Source organism: Acartia tonsa, chromosome 6 (genome assembly GCF_053477335.1).
Source record: "Acartia tonsa isolate MP-2025a chromosome 6, ASM5347733v1, whole genome shotgun sequence".
Taxonomy (NCBI): domain Eukaryota; kingdom Metazoa; phylum Arthropoda; class Copepoda; order Calanoida; family Acartiidae; genus Acartia; species Acartia tonsa.
The window spans coordinates 38,952,615-38,973,017 of NC_137265.1; the positions used below are offsets into that span (position 1 = coordinate 38,952,615).

General features: G+C 31.2%; 1 protein-coding gene and 1 long non-coding RNA gene across 2 annotated transcripts in view; one reads left to right on the top strand and one right to left on the bottom strand.

Annotated features, from left to right (window-relative positions):
* Positions 1-416: 416 nt before the first annotated feature.
* LOC145323371 (uncharacterized) lies at positions 417-1,467 on the top strand. The gene is made up of 2 exons (XR_013880935.1): positions 417-615; positions 1,337-1,467. It is a non-coding gene; the product is annotated as an uncharacterized LOC145323371 (long non-coding RNA).
* Positions 1,468-3,124: 1,657 nt separating this feature from the next.
* LOC145322617 (multidrug resistance-associated protein 1-like) overlaps positions 3,125-20,403 on the bottom strand; it is a 273,276-nt gene continuing 255,997 nt past the window's right edge. Inside the window, exons 18-29 of the mRNA XM_080164764.1 lie at positions 15,466-15,599; positions 13,297-15,287; positions 13,036-13,116; positions 12,809-12,900; positions 12,366-12,487; positions 12,020-12,123; positions 11,659-11,775; positions 9,663-9,743; positions 9,291-9,374; positions 9,060-9,135; positions 3,694-3,887; positions 3,125-3,262 (exon numbers count right to left, since the gene is read on the bottom strand). Of these exons, the coding sequence (XP_080020890.1) occupies positions 3,130-3,262; positions 3,694-3,887; positions 9,060-9,135; positions 9,291-9,374; positions 9,663-9,743; positions 11,659-11,775; positions 12,020-12,123; positions 12,366-12,487; positions 12,809-12,900; positions 13,036-13,116; positions 13,297-15,287; positions 15,466-15,599 (3,209 nt within the window). The 3' untranslated portion in view covers positions 3,125-3,129. The remainder of the gene's footprint in view (positions 3,263-3,693; positions 3,888-9,059; positions 9,136-9,290; positions 9,375-9,662; positions 9,744-11,658; positions 11,776-12,019; positions 12,124-12,365; positions 12,488-12,808; positions 12,901-13,035; positions 13,117-13,296; positions 15,288-15,465; positions 15,600-20,403) is intronic.

The following is a 20,403-nucleotide window of genomic DNA, read 5'->3' on the forward strand; positions in this document are numbered from 1 at the left end:
TTAAATTTGTTTAAAACTGGTAAATGCAGGATACTACTGAAGGACACACTTACATTTTTAGGACTTGATTATAGAGATGCTTTGATTATAGCTTTGTAATTTTTTGTCCTAGAAATCAATATTCCTTTAAAAAGTTGTTGTGAAAAAAGTTTTAAAAAAGTTGAATAAACTTACGGACTTCTGGTAACGATCACAGTGTTACTACGCTTCCTGCATCGTACCTAACTGTTTTAGGAATCACCATGGAAAGTTTAATATCGATAGGACAATCTAACATGTCTAAATTAACGAAAATAGTTGCCAATCTTAGATAATATTCTCGATATTATAAAGTTTTTTTTTAAATTGCGTAAATATATGTATATATCAAAAATACATAGATCAAGTGTTTTATTGTGTGTTTTTATACATTAAATTGTGTATTAATCTACATGAATCATTCAATGTCAGAAATACATTAGTTATGGATATTTTAACAAATACTGTTAATGATAAAGTTAAACCTAGTGAATACTTAAATACTAATACCACAAATGAAACAATAAATGATGAAGAACAAAACTTTGGTGAAGAAAAAGAGAAACTGATTAAAGTCTACAATCCTTTAACTTTAAGGTATGAATTTTAAACCGCATATTCTACATTGTTTGACTTTTAGTCAAACCAGTTGTGCCTTTTTTTGCCATTTGTAAATAACTAGTAGCTGTGCCCCTATCATTTAGTGGAGTGAGAGCAGTATAATAGACTAAAACCGTCTCAAGACTTCTTGAAAAAATATTAAATAGCCTAAAACCTGTAAAAGAGCAAGCAAAATACATTAATAAATTATACAATAGAATAAAATTATTGCTTTATCTTAATTTTAATCACAAAAGCAGTTATGTTAATTTAATTTTTATTTTTATATTAAATATTAAAACTTTTCTTCTTTAAATTATGTCTAAACTAAGACGACTTTAAGATAAAGCTTTCCTTAATCCCATTTATTACACATTTATTTTTTATTTTTTATTACTTTTTTATCTAGCGACGCCCCTAGTGGACATTTGAGAAGCCACATTACTAAGGAGAACCATACTGGTTCAACGAGATCCTTCGGTACAAATATATACAGACAGACAGAAACATCAATTCAAATCAGGTTATGAAGGGTAGAAATAAAGGAATTGGAATGAAAGAAATATTTCACTCAGATTTGTTGCCATAATAATGTTCCTTTGTCCAAGAGTAATTTGACTTTAGCAAAGAAATCCATATTTTCTGCTAAATAACACATTTAAAATAACACAACACTATAAAAATTTCAAAAGAATCTCAATTAATCTTTTATTTTTAGGGAGATTGCACTAATAACAATGTCAAGAAATGGATTATATCTTAAAAGAATGGTCATCCAATCTGTTTAGATTATTGTATTTTATGTATCTATACAAATTACAATGGAAAATAATAAATTTATATTTGTAACATTAACAATTTTATAGAAGTGCCAGGATTTTTGTCTGTCATTGACGTAGGATCTCGCTAATCGATAAAACGATATACATAGTTCTCCTTTACAATGCTCCTAAAGGCCTCTAGAAGCGTAGCCGCCAGTTTTTATTGCATTAAAGTATCAATAATCAATGAAAGCTGCACTCTTTATATCTTATTCACCGCCTTTTTCTTTATGTCTCAAGTGAGATTGGTATTAACCAGTATTTACAAATGTTAAGCGCCTGCATTACAAAATTTGTTGCGCCTTTAGTACGCCGTACTTGTTGACGCGAAAACCCCTCTTTTCAAGAAATATTTTTTTAGCTTAATTTGTAAAGCACTGTGTTATTGTAACATAATTTTCAGTTATAAATAAGTATTTTTAAAACAAGGATGACAATATCCATAAAAGCGAAGCACTGAAACGGTAGGACAAACGGACATTAACACTTGTATAGTGTGTAAACTGAATTATCAGAATATAAAAGTATAAGAGTCGAAGCAAAATTGTAAGTAAATTTGTTGAAAAATTTCTTCATACAGGATAATGTTTATTGAGTTTATGGACATACTTACATTTTCAGGATTTGATTATAGAGTTGCTTCGTTTAAAATATTGTTCTTTGTTGTCCCAGGAATCAATATACTAAAAATCAGATCAAACGGATTATTAGATCACATAAAAATTTGCTGTTAAAAAATTAGAAAAATCAACATGTTTAAAATGGACGTACGGACATTCTGGTAATGATTATAGAGTTGCTACGCTTTCTAAATCGTACCTAACTACTACAGGAATCATCATGCAAAGTTTGAAATCGATAGGACAATTCTAACATGCCTAAATTTACGAATAAAAACTATTTATCTCGGACGGACGTACGGACGGACGGACGGCCGGACCGACCCTAATTATAGAAAAGCTTCGTTTTTAAAAAAAAACATTACAAATTATTTTATTTTAAAAATTGTTGACGTTTCATTCAAATATAGAAAAATTCAAGTATGTACCCTCGAACCTTTAGTTATCAAATAGGTCCAGAAATAAAATTTAAAATAAGTTTTATAAAACAATAATAATCAATGATTTATTTGATAAATAAATTAAATTACAAATAATGGTATTAAATATATTTATAAACATGAAACTTTTTAAGTCTTCAAAAATCAAATCGTAGCGAAGCTTTAGTTGAATTCCTGTGAAAAAAAAGAAAGTAAAGAAAAAGTAAAGATAAAGAAAGCAACTATTGTTTGTAATACATAAGCCATATTTAAGAAGAACCGAAAAAAAAGACTTTAAATTTGATAGCTTCGTTACAATAAATCACAGTTAAGAGTTATTTAGATAATAAAATTAGCTATAGAATCTAATAATAAATTATATTATCTACCGGGATAGATTAGCAAAGTAGCTTATAGTGCCTATAAAAATAGCGTTACTATTTGTCAATTAAAATATACACTGGCCATTATATATATATCATTGGTCATTTGTATTGTATGATGTCATTTTTATAGGCACTTTAAGCTGCTTCTAGATTGCCTATCTTTATGTTATTCTTATTTGCAATGTAGGTATACATTTTATATTTTTATTTCATTACAACTTTTATATAAAGGAGTTAAATAAAAACAAAACAGTTTTATAAAAACTCATTTTCCACTTTTAGCCATGCCATAGAAAATGGATTTAGTATCTGCCAGAAGATTTGAGGGAGAATCGAACTCGGCAATTTGGCCTTTGTCCAGAACCATTACTCTGTTGCTATCCATAATTGTATTTAACCTGAAAAATAATTTTAGTTAGAAAAATTTAGGATGACATGGACGATTAGGTCCAAAAACAGTAAAAATGTTTTATTTAAATCATGTTATTAATTAAATATACAAATGTATAGGTATGTGTAAATGGTTGATGGTTGGACGTATTCATGCATGTATGGAAAGATGTTAGTTATAAAGTAGCTGCGCTCATAGGGAGAAGGGGACAAGAAAGTTCCGAAAGTTTTAAAAATAAGATATCTCATTTATTGATTTAAAAACTTTAAGTAGTTTCAATAAATTTTGATTGGTTGATCCAAACTATTATTGTCAAAACTTTTCAAACTATAGTTTTGCAACATTATAGGGAAAATATTTTATATCCTTATTGGAAGTGTAAAATTAAATCAATCTATCATCCATTTTCTTAGCACTGAGCAATGCAGCAAACAGTACCTGTGCGCAATGGTGATAACTGTACAATCCTTAAATTCTTTTCTAATAGTTGACTGGACCAATTCATCCGTCTCCAGGTCTACAGCGGCTGTGGCTTCGTCCAGGATCAGCACCTTGGTCTTTCTGAGCAGGGCCCTGGCCAGGCAGATCAACTGGCGCTGGCCCACGGATAGGTTCTCGCCACCTTCAGTAACCTAAATACAAATATTTTCGCGATTTCTTTATTTCGCACAGGTCAACAAACAAACAAACTTATATTTTTGTCTATTTTCATGTTAGGTTAAGGGTTAGAAGGTCTGTGTAGGGATTCTTATACAAAATAGACAAAAGGGAAAGGGATCGTTGGTTAGTTGGTTAAACAATTCATCTTCTATTTCAAATTTTGTAAGGTCAAATATAGTACAAAGCTTATATAACTGAACAACATAAATAGACTCTAAACATAGTATATACCCTTCTAAAACAATTTTTTGAACTTCCTCTTTTTACATTAAACAAATAAATTGAATCAATTCTGAAAGAGATTTAATTCCCTGTGGTATCAAAAAAAGCATTATCTAATAAGGCTTACTCTCTTGTAGGGTCAGTTTTTCAAAGCGAAGTTTTTACATTTAGAGTAACTGTCCTTCCGGCAGAAACTGATAGCAGTGGACAGTAATTTAAGCATATTAGAATTTTCGTTTTCGAACTTTGCACGATGATTCCTGTAACAATTTAGAAATTGTATAAATTTTAAATTAGTATCCCTAATAATAACGTCTATAGTTGAGTAAAAATTACCCTCCTCCTTATTTTTTAGATAAGGGGGGAAGGCCAGAATTGGTTTTCTTACAGTCAGGTTGTAGTACAACATATGTATTTAAAGGGATAAACAAATTGATAAATTGATGTACATCCCCAATGATGACACACAAAAATACTTCTTCTGTAGATTAAAATTAGTGATTTAAATATTTAAACACTTAACTTAATGAACCAATCAATCAAAATTTACGTAAATCTTGAAGGTGTTAAGCCAAAGTTCTTATAAAACTTTGGGGACTTATGTTATAAACAGCCCTTTGTCCCCTCTCTCTTTGAGTACAACAATCAGTATATGTTGTACAAAATCGAGAACCCCCCCTCACTCAATTTCATTAACTTTTATTTTCTTACGTACTGTACAACAAATGTTCTCTGATAATATCTCCTTTCATATACTTAGATTTTAAATCTAATTAATTTTTATGCATTTTTAGCTGATAGAAGAAAAAAGTATAGAGTACGTTGTTAATAAATGGAGTTAAACAAGTAAAAATTGCATACAGAGAAGGTATTTAAAGTTTGCTGGAGACCAAATCATGGTACACAAACGTCCTAAAGGGGATCTCTTAAGTTAAATCTCTGGAAATTCTTTAAATTTTTAATCTTCCAAAAAAATTCAAATCTTCCAAAAATTAAGGTAAAATCTAACACAATGAAACAATGTAAAAATAATATACAATATGGCGATAAGATACAGTGACGAAATTCAAAACCGAAATTTATTTCTTGAATAACTTCGTCCACAGCGGGAAATTTAAAATTCTGTCCGACAGTTTTCCCAAAGTCTGTGTTGGCTACCCAACAAACGAACCCGATACGACTTTGCTTTATAAAAATAGACCTTTATTAAAATTTTTACTTAAGAGATTTCTCTTTAGGACGTTTGTCTATTAGGACGTTTGACCTTTAGGAAGTTTTTCCTTTGGGACGTTTGTCCTTTAGGACGTTTTTCCTTTGGGAAGTTTGTCCTTTAGGACGATTTTCCTATATTTTTGCATACTAAAGTGAATTTGCTGAAGATGATTAAAGTTCCTCAACAGATTATGACGTCACACGATAAAATAGCCAATGAGAGACCAGTATACACTGTAATTGAAAAATGGTAAAATTTATGCTGGCCTCTCATTGCTTATTATATCGTATGACGTCATAATTTGTTGAGGGACTTTAATCATCTTCAAATTCGCTAATAGTTAGATTTAAATTTTTATGAATAAAATGTTAAAAAATATTTTTAGGAATATGTGAATTTGAATAAGAAAAACTAACATATCAAAAATGTCAGAATTTACTTAATAAATGAATATTTCAAGAAAAGCAAGATTATACAATGTACAAAGTTTTTTTTATAAAAATTATACGGATTTTAAATTTGAAATTGATAAAATTTGACTTTTCGCTAAAATTAATCAATCACAAGTATCCTCATCCAAATATTGCATTTTATTGATTGTATCTTGACAAGGCGACTTGTGATTAATTTATTTTAGCGGCACATATAAAAATTCTGAAATTCAATGCTGATAACCATTTACGGTCATCTAAGTAAATCTGTAACCCTAGTATTTTCAGGGATCTGAAGGGATAATGCAATGAGCGATAAAATGATGTTCCCAGTCCCTCTGTAGATTGTATTATTGGTGGAAAAGTTTGAATACTGCTAAAAATGTACCTTGAGATTGAATAAAGTGCCTAAAGGTGTTGAGCCAACAAATTATAAAACTTTTTAAAATAATTAAAACTACATGATTTACCAACTAAACGACCATCCCTCCCTATTTTCCATTGCAAGAAGTACATTGTTTTATCTTTTTTTTAATTTTAAGAAAATTTGATTATCTGCCATGGAAAGTTTGTACAGTGAACGCATAAGGAATTTGTTATTACTTGGATCTTACACCAGATTTTCATCATAATACAAAGTAGAATGATGTCTGTCTGTCCGTCCATCTGTCTCTTAAGATCTAGGTAACCACTGAACCGATTGAAACCTACTCTTCAGGGAATATACCTACTGGTCCTGTGGTGGTTTTAGGCTATTTTCTTGGGGGGGTGGGACACCCCCAACCCCCCAAAAAACAAAATAAATCCCAACCCCAATTTTTATTTTTTTTTATTTTTTTTGCATATGTTTTGCGAATTCGCTATTTATTCGCGGAAATTGGCAACCCATTCGCAATTTTTACAGCTGGATAGGTATAGAAGATGTAATGATTCCCACAAAAGTCACGTATATATTTTTTTAATTACCTCTTGGGGCAAAGCCCCTAGAGGCTAGGGGCGAAGCCGCCATTGTACTAAAGTGAACATACTGACCAATAAGTGATGTCCATGTTAGCAACCTAAATTGATGACAATTACCCCCGTGTCATAATATCCACGTATATTTTACATTCATTGAACGCATCCCAAAGTTATTGAGAAGTCAGACTCTTAAAAATTGTCATATAAAAGCTTAGTTTGCTGTGTTTGTGAGTCTAGACTAAACTTTATTAAACTTTAGAATAAGTTCAAATAAGTTTTTCGTGTGATAAAGCTTTGATGCTTTAATTACTTTAATTCATAGTTTTCTTACATATTTACATAAGTTCTTAAGACAATGTAGGTAGAACTTTGAAGAAAGGGGAAGCTCATATGTAAAGAGATCCCGTAAAACACGATGTCTTTACCACTTTAGGTTCCTATGAAAACGATTAAAACGATTGGAACAATATTCGATTTTTATATTCAAAGAGTTTGATATAAATAAACTGATTTGAAATGCCACAATTCAGTTAGGTTGGGTTTAATTCAAATAAGCGGTTCCACTTATAAACCGGCATAACATTTTTTGTTGATCTATGTAAACACATTTAACACATTTATTCAAAAATGACCCATTTGAACCCTAAGACATAAAGTAAACTTACTGAACAAAAAGTTGTCAAAAATACTTCTCTTATACATACAATTCAATTTTAGCAACCACCTCTCCCTCCCCCCTCTCACACTTGTTCAATAGGTTAAATTTTAAAAAATCGGGTAAAATGAATGTAAACCAAGATATAAATTGTACAAATAAATTGTTTTTTCCTCTGAAGTAGTATTAAACTTTAATTGTTTTTTGATTCATAAACGAATGAATAAAAGAATTTCATTCATTATAATTATTTAGAAATATTTCAATTATTGTGTTTCAAATAAATTCCGTAATAATTCAAAATATATTTTTCTTCATTCAAAATTTCAAATGATATTAAATTGCAAAAGGCCAAGGTCTTTATTTTTAATTGAAAAATATACAATAATTTAATGAAACTTTTTGCAAGAAAACTGCTTTTATTTTAATGAACTTCAGGTTCAATTATCAAAATGTAAGATGTAAGATTATATTGTAGCTACGCTACTAGTAATGAAATGTGAAATGTGATAGGTCTACTGTAAACAGTTAAAGTAAATGCAGGGATAGAGGGATATGGCAACACTTATTATATTTCCCTCTTTTCTATCCCTGTATAATGAGATGTTATCTAATTAATCAGAAAATACTTATCCTAAATTGTAATATCCCTGTATCTCTAGTGTTTTATAACAATGTGTGATGTTATCTAACCACTCGGCAGATACTTATTATCCATTGTAATATCCCTGTATCTCTAGTGTTTTATAACACTGTGTGAAGTTATCTAACCACTCGGCAAATACTTATTATCCATTGTAATATCCCTGTATCCCTAGTGTTTTACAACACTATGTGATGTTATCTAACCACTCGGCAAATATTGTAATTTAGAATTGTATGTTCTCACAAACAAAGAAAAAACAAATATAAAAACACTAAGATAAGATCTTCACTATGCCCACTATTAGACCAATTACAGTTTTAAAGGGGCAATCATCTATATAGGTGGTTTAAATTAAGTAAATGGGACTGTCAAACTTAACAAGTTACAAGTTACAAAAAGAATGCTAGCATTGAGTAGCTACGCTATAAAGAATTGTTAATAGTAGAAGAACGTCTAACATTACAGCATCAAATGTTCTGCTGAGGTTAGAAAATTACAACAAATAAAGATAAATAGTCGGACCTTCATTTCTTCCAGGGAGGGAGAGTAATGGAGCTTGATTTAATATACATTTCTTTTAATCAATTATTGTGAGTTGCTTCAGGCAGAATGTCATAATACAAATTGAGAAAATCTATCGTACATAGGCAATACCTAACTTCAAATAAAAGAAATATGACTAAGGTGCTTTACCTCTATTGCTTATCGAGCATTGAAATATCTCATTTTATTTTTAATAAATTGTAAATAAGTAAGGAAAGATTTTTTCCTATGCTTGCTTAACCCCTGAAGGGCTAATTACTAAGTACTCTAACCCTACCTAAAGTAATAAAGGAAAAACTTTATTACTCCCCCTTTTTCTATTTATAATGTATTGGATATTAATTTATATTCGTGGGAGGGTGTGACTAACCTTAATGAACTATAAATTTATCAACAATGAAAGTGATATATACAAATTGTAGAGATAGAAAGTTTCAGTTAAGATAGGTAGAACTATGTGTAAATTGTTTTTACCTGAAAATTTAAGGCACCAGGCAAAGCAATGACTGTACTCTTCAAATGGGCATGATCCAAAGAATTCCAGATATCACTAAATTAAAAGGCTTTTTTAAAAAGTGTTTGCTATGAGTTTAATTTTTGAAAAAAATACAATAACCTCCAAAGCAAACTTCATAAATTAAAAAAAAATGAAAAAATGAAAAGGTAAACATTTTTCTATGTACTTGAATTCTGGTAAAACCATACCTGTCTGGATACTGTTCAAAAGGATCCAGGTTCATTTTCAGACTTCCAGCAAACAACACAGGATCTTGTGGGATGATAGTTATTCTAAAAATGCAAACATTAAAATAAAGTTTATAGATTTATCAAAAATTGTATTAAAAAATTGTCTAATATGTTGTTAACGTCAAAAGAATATAAATTATAAACTTGAAAAAAGGTATGTTTTCTTTCTATAAAAGTAGCTGAAATTTAATTCGAAATTTTAGTTTCTTTTCTAAGGAATAACAGTGATTTTCTCTCTAAATATAATACAACTCACATACATTCGTTTGTCAATACATTAGGCTCTATTTTTAAAAAGAAACTTAGTCATCTAATTCCAACTAACACTACCTGGATCTAAGTTTTCCAAGTCCCAGGTGTTTAATATTTACTCCATCAATTGTTATGTTACCACTGGCTGCTTCGATAATTCTAAATTAAAAATATTTGAGCATTTAAATAATAAACAAATTTTTAAGAGTAAAACAGACCTGTAGGGTTAGTACATCTATGAGATAGGGCCCCGAAGGGTTTTCACTTCCAGTACACTAGCATCAAAAGGGAAAATATGTGCATATGTTTTTTTTTATTTAAAACTAAAAATAAAGCTAAGTAAAAACCAAAACAAATTATAGACAAAATCTTAGTTTTCCTATTTTACATTTTGAAGAAATTCTAAACTTTAAAAAAGTTTTGTTTGTTTTTACTGTGAAGAAAAGCACCACATATTTAGTATACAAAATAAAATATTATAAATTTTATCTTTATGGTAAACATAAAGTTTTAACCAAGCATACGTTCAACACTTTTTATGCAAATTTTCAGTTTCATTTTACTTTGTTTTTTCCTTTAAAATTAATTATATATTTTTGTACACTTCTTTGCAATTTTATGAAGTCTTTCTTTATGTAACAAATTGAATGTTGTAAAATGTTGGCATTTGACATGACTATCAACTGTGCATCTATAGATCCATCACATATCCATCCAATTCTCACAATTCTTTTATTCACGAGTATAACACAAAAGCCACCCTTTCACCTTTATAATTTTTTTATTTATTGAATACCATTAGTTTATATAACTACGCCCCTAGACGACTCTAGGTGCACTTGAGAGATGGAGTAGGGTTGAATTCGACAACTCATTTTTTTATATATTTTTTTTAATTTGTAAAAAAAACTTTTCAAGGAGGTCTAAGGGTACCCTTTTCCAAAATATCTATAAACCTTCCCAGGACTTTTTAGGAACTACATTGTACAGGAGAACCATATCGGTTCACCAGTAAGCGAGATCCCTCTCTATGAAAAGAATGGCTAATTGTTCCTACACTTATAAATAGGAAAATGTCCAATTTTCACACCATCCAATTTCTAGCAGTATCTACCACTAACCCCTTCCCGCCCAGAGATGGAATGGATATTGGATGGTTAATTATATTGGCCCCCAAAGTTTTAATTTAATATTAAATGCGTTGTAAAAACTTTTACACAAATAATTAAAATCTGAATATGGAGTAATTTTGTTTGACAAAATTGGGTATGTGCATCACTATATCGTCCATTGTCTTATCCATAAAAATCCCTGATTTCAACTGCACAGAAATATATTTAGACAGAAGAAAGAGATTTGATATTTTACATAAACTTTATTTGTCGTGTTTGTTTTGTGTGCAGTTAGTTGCAGGTCCCAGGTTTATTTACAGGCCTGTGTCTAAATTAAGCTTTGATTAAAACTTGCTCAGTCCAAATTAGAAAAGAATGCATTTTTTGTGTTTATAATCCTGTTCTTTCTATCTGTCTCTGTTAATATATCTTTTTCAATTACTCAATATTTTATAAAACTTTATTTATTGTTTGTTTAATGAATAATTGGAAGTAAAAAACTAAAAAACTACTTTTCCAGCATTTCAAAGCTTAAAATTCAAAAATCTTCCAACGGCTGACAATTAACAGAGGCAAAGTTGAATTTCCATGATATTAATTTGCCTACAATACTTGCTTTCTAATTGAAATATGTCTCTTACGGGCTGTTTCACTCAAGGTGCCTCAAGGTGAAAAGAACACTAACCCCCTTATATTGAAAAATTAAGGCGAGGAGGTTATTTTGTTGATTTGTTTCTTCATTACTTTTAGGTCAAGTTAGGTTTAACTGATCTCTGGGTTGCCCTTCATGTTTAAGGCACCGCAGGTGTATGGCCCGGTCACGCAGATTTTTGTCCCCCGCTAAAGTTAGGCATAGGAAATAAACATAACACCTCCCCTCCCTTCTGAGTTTAGATATTTTTTTTATTAAATGCTGGGTATGTTAGTGCTAATTTGCACTTAATGTACAGCCATCCTCTTACCTGAAAAGGGCCAGAGTGAGAGAGGATTTGCCTGCTCCAGTCCTGCCAACAATTCCAACTTTTTCTCCACTCTTTATCTCACAGCTCAAACCCTTTAGCACAAGATCTAATCCTTCCCTGAAAATATATACATATTTCTTTATAGTTACTATATGTTGATATATATTTACAAAGAAACATTATTAGAAACTATCTATACTATATATACCTGATAGTAATCAAACTTGATGACTTTATATACTGGCAACCCTGTGTCATAATCTGGTAAACTATCTATACCTGTATCTTGTCTGATAATTATCAAACTTGGTTATTCCATATTCTGGCCATCCTGTGTCATTATCCGATAAACTATCTATACCTGTATCTTGTCTGATAATTATCAAACTTGATGACTCCATATTCTGGCCACCCTGCGTGGGGGTCATTCTCAGGTAAACTGAACGGAGCTTCTTGGGCAACAGTCTAAATAATAATATTGATAAATGCTAAATGATAAATATTGATAAATAAACCTATTCACATTAAATATATCTTGATAAATTCTTAGTAATGAGTATATACCAATTCTGAAAATTTTTGAAAAGCTTAATTATAAAATAAATAAATTATTCAACATTTTGAACTTCATTAAATGTTGAAAAAGGGAGACTTGTTGAAAAGAAGTGAATTTCTTACAGGTTGTCTTTATAATTTTTATTATTAACCTGATATTCTTGTATACGTTCAACTGAGACCATATTTGTTTCTACATCAGATGATATTCTTACTAACATACTCAATGCGGTGGATACATTCAAAGCATAACTCAAGGATAAACCAACAAGACCTAAAATCAAAACATTATATCTATGGTGCATTGTGTAACATTTTAAAATGTCAAAAATAATTATAAGGCAATTAAGAAATAAAAACTTTAAAATATTTAATTGGCCTGTACAAATATGTTAGTTTCAAAAAGTATCCAAGGTGTTACAAGAATCAATAATTTTTCAAACATTATGATTAGAACATTAGTTATAACTGTCTATAAAGAAAGGTAATCTTTAATGAGATATAAACCCCACTGTGGAAGTTATTTCAACTTTATTATTTTCATATTTAAGTTTCTAAATCGTTCCAGTGATATTTTACTTCCAACTAAACATACCTGGATCAATAGTTCCTCTGGTGGCAACAGCAAATATGGAAGCAGCCATAATAAATATGTTACCAATAAGCTCCAGGCGGATGCCTAACCATCTTTAACAGGTATTAAAGTTTATGTAAAAGGCAGGTAAAAGTAAGTTAATGAAAATGCATTTGTTTTATATACTTCAACTATTAATCTTATGAGAATTTAAATTGTTGCAATCTATTCATGTCCTTTAATCCTGCCTGTTGCTGACAATAGCTGGATAATAGCAAATCTGGTTTTCATCTACTCGTCTCTCATTCTCCAAAACAAAATTTTCAGTTCTAGAAGAATAAATTATTTTTAGTACAGCTTATCAATTCTATATACATGTCTAAAGGACTCTTAAATACTCTGTTACCATTTATGTTTACATTTTGCAAAGAATACTGAATTTAAATATATGAATTAATGCTATTATTAATTTGAACATTTTGATAATATTTCGCTAATAAAAAACAAACCTATTAAAAGCTCTAATTGTAGAGGCTCCAGTAATAGTCTCACTAAAATGATTGTAGATTGGGGATCTTGATATTGATTCCATTCTTTTCACCTGTCTGGCAGTAGCCACATAAAACTTTTGAATGAAATAATAAACAACAGCAATTGGTATTACAACAAGGATGAACACAGGCATGGCAAACACGACAACAAACACTGTTCCAAGCACATTTAATGATTGGTTAAACAACATTCTAAAATTCATTGGAATTGTTGTATCTAGAATATCAATGTCTTTAGAGAACCTATTCAACATTCTTCCAGTTGGGGTGGTGTCAAAGAAAGACATTGGAGCTTTGATTATTCTCATCAACATTGTATCATGAAGTTTAGTGGCGGCATCCAGGGTAAAGATTGCAAATACTGTTGTGGCAAACATAATAGATAGTGATTGTAGGACTCCTAATGTTCCATAAACAGCTAGATACTTATTTCTTACACTTGTTATGTTTGAAGTAGTATCATCAGCCCACCTTGACAGCCAGATATTGGCTCCAACAGAGAATCCCTGGTATATGATATAGAACATGATGGAGGCTGTGAATGCAAACATTCCTACAGATTCAGCATAATACTTGTAAACACCAAGCTTAACTCCACCCTCTTCCAGTCTTTCAGTTTCAATAAGATCTTGTCCCACTTGTCTAACCTCGACCATATGTTCACTCATCTGTGATGTACTTGTAAAGCGTTTACGCTTACCTTCTTTGCTACCAGACTTTGCATCAAGTGTTGTTATTGCTGACATTGCTGAAATAACTGTGGATTTATCAGATCTTGCTTTGCTCAGCCGTCTTTCAAGTTTCTTTTTACCAATTGTGCTTTCAAGATTGCTTTTAATTTCATTCAGTTCTGATTCTGTTTCAGGATCTTCCATCTTTTCATTGTTGGATAAGAATTGAACAAGAAAATCTGCAAAATCTCCTTTTTTATTAAGTAGCTCTTTGTATGTTCCAGTTTCAGTAATTCTTCCCTCATTCATGACAACGATCTTGTCAACTCTAGGTAGATAGTTTATAGCATGTGTTACAAGAACTCTAGTCTTATTTCTCAGTATTCCTTTGGGTCCAATTACTTTTTCAAAGATATGTTTACCAACATGAGCATCAACAGCAGAAAGAGGATCATCAAGGAAGTAAACATTACTGTTGCTGTAAACACTTCTGGCAATACTAACTCTCTGCCTTTGACCTCCAGACAAGTTAATTCCCTTTTCTCCAATCTCAATCTGATCTCCCCCAGGAAGCATTTCTATATCAGGCTTCAAAGCACAGGCATCTATGACTCGTTCATACAAATCTTTGTTAAGTCTTTTACCAAAGATTATGTTGTCCTGCAAGGTTCCATTTTGGATCCAAGCTTGTTGTGATGTGTAGGCAACCTTGCCCCTAACATTGACAACACCCTTAGTTCTTTTCATTTCTCCAAGCAAAGCTGATAGTATGGATGATTTTCCAGATCCAACCTGGCCAACAACAGCTACAAGTGATCCTTCATCAATTCTTAGAGTAATATCTTTCAGACTAGGATCAGCCTCATTCTCCCAGGTAAAGTCAGCATGCTCAGCATACACTGGATGATTGAAGTCATTATCGTGAGTTACGTTGAGGGGATCAAGTTCTTCTGAATTCATAAACTTATTGACTCGTTTCAAAGAGACAGCACATTGAATAAGATAAACCAAAAGAGCAGGTAGAAAGTTAAGAGGAGCTCTCAACAAATTAAAATATGTCAGTGAAACAAAGGCAGTTTGAGCATCAAGAATATTGTTCTCATCAATGAGAACATAGACGGTAAATGAAGAAACAGCGACAAGGAAAGGTGCACATGTCCAAAGGAATGTTGTAAAAGCATTCATGTAAGCAACTTTCTTCAAACTCTTAATTTCTCCTCTTCTGATGTCAAGAATCTTTAGTGAGAAGGATGGTTCCCAGGCATATAACTTCAATACCTAGAATAATGCATAGTAACTACTAATTTAGATTAATTAAACCTTTACTTTGGGGGTCAAATGTAAATAGCAGTTGGCTAATTTATTTAAAGAAATTACAAAAAAAGAATTGGTTTTCTTCAGATCCACAAAACCATGTTCCTAAGAATTACAGACAGACCTCGATATAAAATATTACCTTGATTCCGTTCAGAACCTCATCCATAAGTTTAGTCCTAATATCCTTGTTGGCCATTTGTTCTTTCTGGTAGGCCTTCATCTTGTCTCCAACTACAGAGTTGATAGGAATCATCAGCACCATAACTGCTAAACCTAAAATAAAAATGTTGTAGTAATTTATATTTAATTTGATTTAGGATAGATGGACAGAAGGACAAATGCAGAGACATCCTCAGGCTGGCAAGAAGCTTAATAAGAAAATCGCTAAAGATACAAAGGGTATAGTCCCTTTCGTAACATCGCACCTTATGGGGCGATTCTTCGTATTTTTCACAGTAGCTTTTCTCCTATTTCTAGCCCCTGCGGGGGGCTCTAACCCTGTGGGACAATCACCTAACCAAATATAACCTAACCTAACCTAAAATAACCTATAAAAAGCCATTTTTAAAATACGACGAATCGCCCCTTATGGGGCGATGTTACGAAAGGGACTATTCCCGATACAAAGTATCAGATATTTAGATATCAGATTCTCAAAAAACGTTCAAACAATTATACTTCCTAATGTTTATAAAAGTAATACAATTTTTTTTTCATTTGACTGCATAATAAAAAAACATATATAAATAGCTATTTGTTTATATATGAAATAAGGATACTATATTACAATAGTAATGCAGCTTTTTTAATTATGTTTATTTATCAGAATGGTAAAAATTGTGCTTTGTCAACAATGTGACCTAAAGTCCAGCTGTTTTTGATAGCTTAAAGAACATAAAACAGAAAAAAAATATTAATAATGGAATAAAAAATCTAATGGAGTAATTCGAAAAATACAAATTACAAAATAATATTTCGGGAATAGTATATGGGGCGATTAGTCGTATTTTTAAAATGACTTTTTATAGGTTATTTTAGGTTAGGTTATATTGGGTTAGGTGATTGCCCCACAGGGTTAGATAATTGGCCCCGCAGGGGCTAGAAATAGGAGAAAAGCTACTGTGAAAAATACGAAGAATCGCCCCATAAGGTGCGATGTTAAGAAAGGGACTATACCCAATATTTCTTATTGCTTAATTGAACTAAACCTATCTCTTGACGACAAATAATCTATGCTTTAGAGTAGCTTTGCAGTAGGAAAAATAACAATTCAAGCATTCATACAACCAAATTACTTGTAGAGTTTTTATTGTGGCAAAGTTACCCTGTGAGTATCCGCGTCGGTCTGTCTGTATTTCTATATTTATTTACCTTCTTGGTTAACACGTGTCTTTTATCTTTCTCATGGATCTTAGGGATAATTCAATAGACGATACTTCAATGTAAAAACACATTATGGTAAACAAAGTTACCCTAATGTAGCTTAAATGATAGTGGAAAAGTTTGTAGCATCCAATCAAGATATACTGTTTTTACGAATTACAACCCTATCTGATTGTTCTGCGTACCTCAATTCAGTTTTGAAATCTTTAATGCTACATAAACTTGATTTTTCTAAAAGATTTGTACATTTATGAACTTTTCGACCTTAACTCTGATGAATGATAGTGGAAAAGTTTGTACCATCCAATCAAGATATACTGTTTTTACGAATTACAACCCTATCTGATTTTTCTGCGTACCTCAATTCAGTTTTGAAATCTTTAATGCTACATAAACTTAATTTTTCTAAAAGATTTGTACATTTATGAACTTTTCGACCTTAACTCTGTTCTGTATTAGTAAATAATTCCTAAGTAAATTATAATACTCAAAACAATCATTAATACTACAACCTTTAATATACACAAAAATTATTTTGAATGCAGTGTTTTCCTTAAATAATGTTATGTGGTTTATATTAATTGAATTGAAGCAGCTTATAGTGCCTATTAAAAATTAAGCCATACAATTAAATAATAATTACAAAAAATCTTTATATCATTTACTTATTTTTCCTCTTTCTCTGTCTCACACTTGCATTGGTGAAATCAAGATAATGTAATTTTGCAAATTCTGCAACCGTATGTGTGTTTGTGTTTGTTTGTGCGTGAGTGAGTGTTTGAAATAGATTTATTATTACTTGGATCCTACACCAGATTTTTATGTTATCTAAACGGTCCTACCCCAAACGTAAGAGTCCCAAACGTCAGAGTGGACAAACGCAAGAGTCCCAAACGCAAGAGTCCCAAACGCAAGAGTCCCAAACGCAAGAGTCCCAAACGTCAGAGTGGGACAAACGTCAGAGTGGGACAAACGTCAGAGTGGACATTGCTTAAGTAAAACATCAGAGTCTATGCTATTTTAATTATATGACAAAAAATAGACAGTTAGGCCCCCTAGCCTGCCTAGCCGCAGGCGCTCGGCCCCCTAGCCTATAACCTAACCTAACCTAATCATAAAGAAAATGACTCTGGCTGCAGCACTCAGCACCCTGGCCTACCTAGCCGCAGCGCTCGGCCCCCTAGCCTGCCTAGCCGCGGGCGCTCGGCCCCCTAGCCTATAACCTAACCTAACCTAATCATAAAGAAAATGACTCTGGCTGCAGCACTCAGCACCCTGGCCTACCTAGCCGCAGCGCTTTAATGATTATAAAATCGAGACTCATACGTTTTACTTATAAAATGTCCACTCTGACGTTTGTCCCAAAAATCCTGCGTTTGTCCACTCTGACGTTTGTCCCACTCTGACGTTTGGGACTCTTGCGTTTGTCCACTCTGATGTTTTTCCACTCTGACGTTTGGGACTCTTACGTTTGTCGTGGAACCATCTAAACCTGCAGCAGGCTAGACTCACGAAATCCCCCCTTTACCCTATTACCCCCTCCTACTCGTTGAACGGCCTGAGCAATAAATGACAGGGGAAATAGCAACCTAAATTGACAACAAATTTTCTCCTGTCATAATATCCATGTATAATCTACATCCATTGTGGGTGATTGTGGGTTTATATTTTAGAGGGTGAGTTTGTAAGTTGTAGGAAAATCAAGTAAGAAGCAAAACACAGATACCAAACCTTAGCATGCTAGAAAACATTGTTTTAGAATTCTCTTTATAATAAGTACAAACTTGTTCATAAGATTAAGCATATTGGGCGAAATCAAATTTCTTACGCTACCGAAAGTTAGGGTTTCCTTAGTATAAATACTCATTTATACCTATGTATGTATATGCTAATGAAATAAAACTTCTAGACTCTAGTCTAGTAATTAATTAGGCTTATTAAATATTAAAATATGTAGAGCATATTTGCATATTAAGACATAGAATATAAAAAAGGCAGCACAGGGGTAAGGGATATCTATTTTTGCGACTGTATTTCTCGTCATATCCTGTTTGAAACACATTCACATTCTACATAGGGCATTCTGCATAATTTTATATTTTACAATTATATATAAATTGTTAAAAGGTTAGTAATAAAAATCAGACAATCCAATAGACAGACATAAATACAGACAAATACAAAAAAAAACCTAATTAAATTTTTTAATTACCTAAATCTTTAGAAAAGGCAACCCTGAGAGTAATTTTATTTTAAATTATATTTTGCTTTTTAGCCCATCATTCAACACAAAATTTATCCTTATACAGTAATTTTAACATTAAATAAAATATTTTTGTATTGTAGTTTACATGTAACCAATGCCAGTCCATAGTTTGGTAGTTCAACGGTAAATTTATGAACATTTTAATTTCAAAGAAGTTTGAAATTATTATATCATATTTTAGTGATTATGTCAAAATTGAAAATAAATAGTAACTACACTTTTCTTATCTAATCTCAATCATAGCAATGTAAGCTACTAAAATTTTAAGAACAATAGCTCTATTTTATACAGCTGTTAAAACCATTACTAAAAGCTGAAGTTCAGCCGTATCTTTAAGACAATTTACAGGCATACTTAAAATAAAGATTTTAAGATGCAAATGTAACTTACAAGAGATTTAAATTTTAAACTTTTTTTAAGAAGTAACTTTATCTGTAATTTAAAGAGAAGAGAAATTCTGCAAATAGAATTAAATGACTCAATTTCTGTAAGCAAATCTTTGTAATTAGTTTAAAATAATTCCATTCAAACAAATGAAATAAACCTTAAAGAAAAACTCTTAATTACTTTAAAGTTTTATTTCAGACTATTTTTTTAGATTTTTAAGAAAAGCTGTTTAGCCTTCAACCTATTAAGTATTGAGCCACTAGTGGCTTCGTCCATAGACTATAGCTTCAGACTGAAGCTTCTGCTTCTACTTGTTATAGGTAGGTCCTTGAAATTTAATTTAAATAATGCATAACACTAATTTTGTTTCAACTTTTTGTTTGTTTTCTACATATAATTTTCTGTGCTAATGACTGCTACATAAATCTTATTGTTTCTCACGTTTTCTGCATTAATTAATTTTACATAATCTACATATTTACATATTTATTTCGAAGATATTGTACAAAGCTTGTTTTCTAACAAGTTTAAATACTTGGCATTTAGATGCCTGAGGTGGATTCTTAAAAAACGTTTTTCTCACTGCTTCACTAAAATTAGTGAGGCTCATTTTAAAGAATTGTGTGTAAAATTTTCCAAAATCGTATAAAAATCTACAACAATTAAATAAAATTATAAAAGGGTTATTAACATAAGATTTTGTTTAATTTTTGTAGATTTTTTAATGCGATTTTTGAGGATTTTCACCAAATATTTTAGCGAGCCTCACTGTGCAGTGAGCCAAAAAGTTTTTTTTAAGAATCCACCTCTGGTGTTTTTATTGAACATACGCATTGAAAAATTTATTAATGATTTCTATCTAAATAAATGATCATAGAAGTTATTTTGGACTAAAATATTTTCAAATTTTAACCAATTAGTCTAAATAGTCTGAACTACACCATCACGTCATACTACAGACGTTTAAAATTTTTCCTACAATTGATATGTCCGGCACGTGACACAAATAGTTTGAGTAGGGGGAAAGCCTCGGCCCGTAAA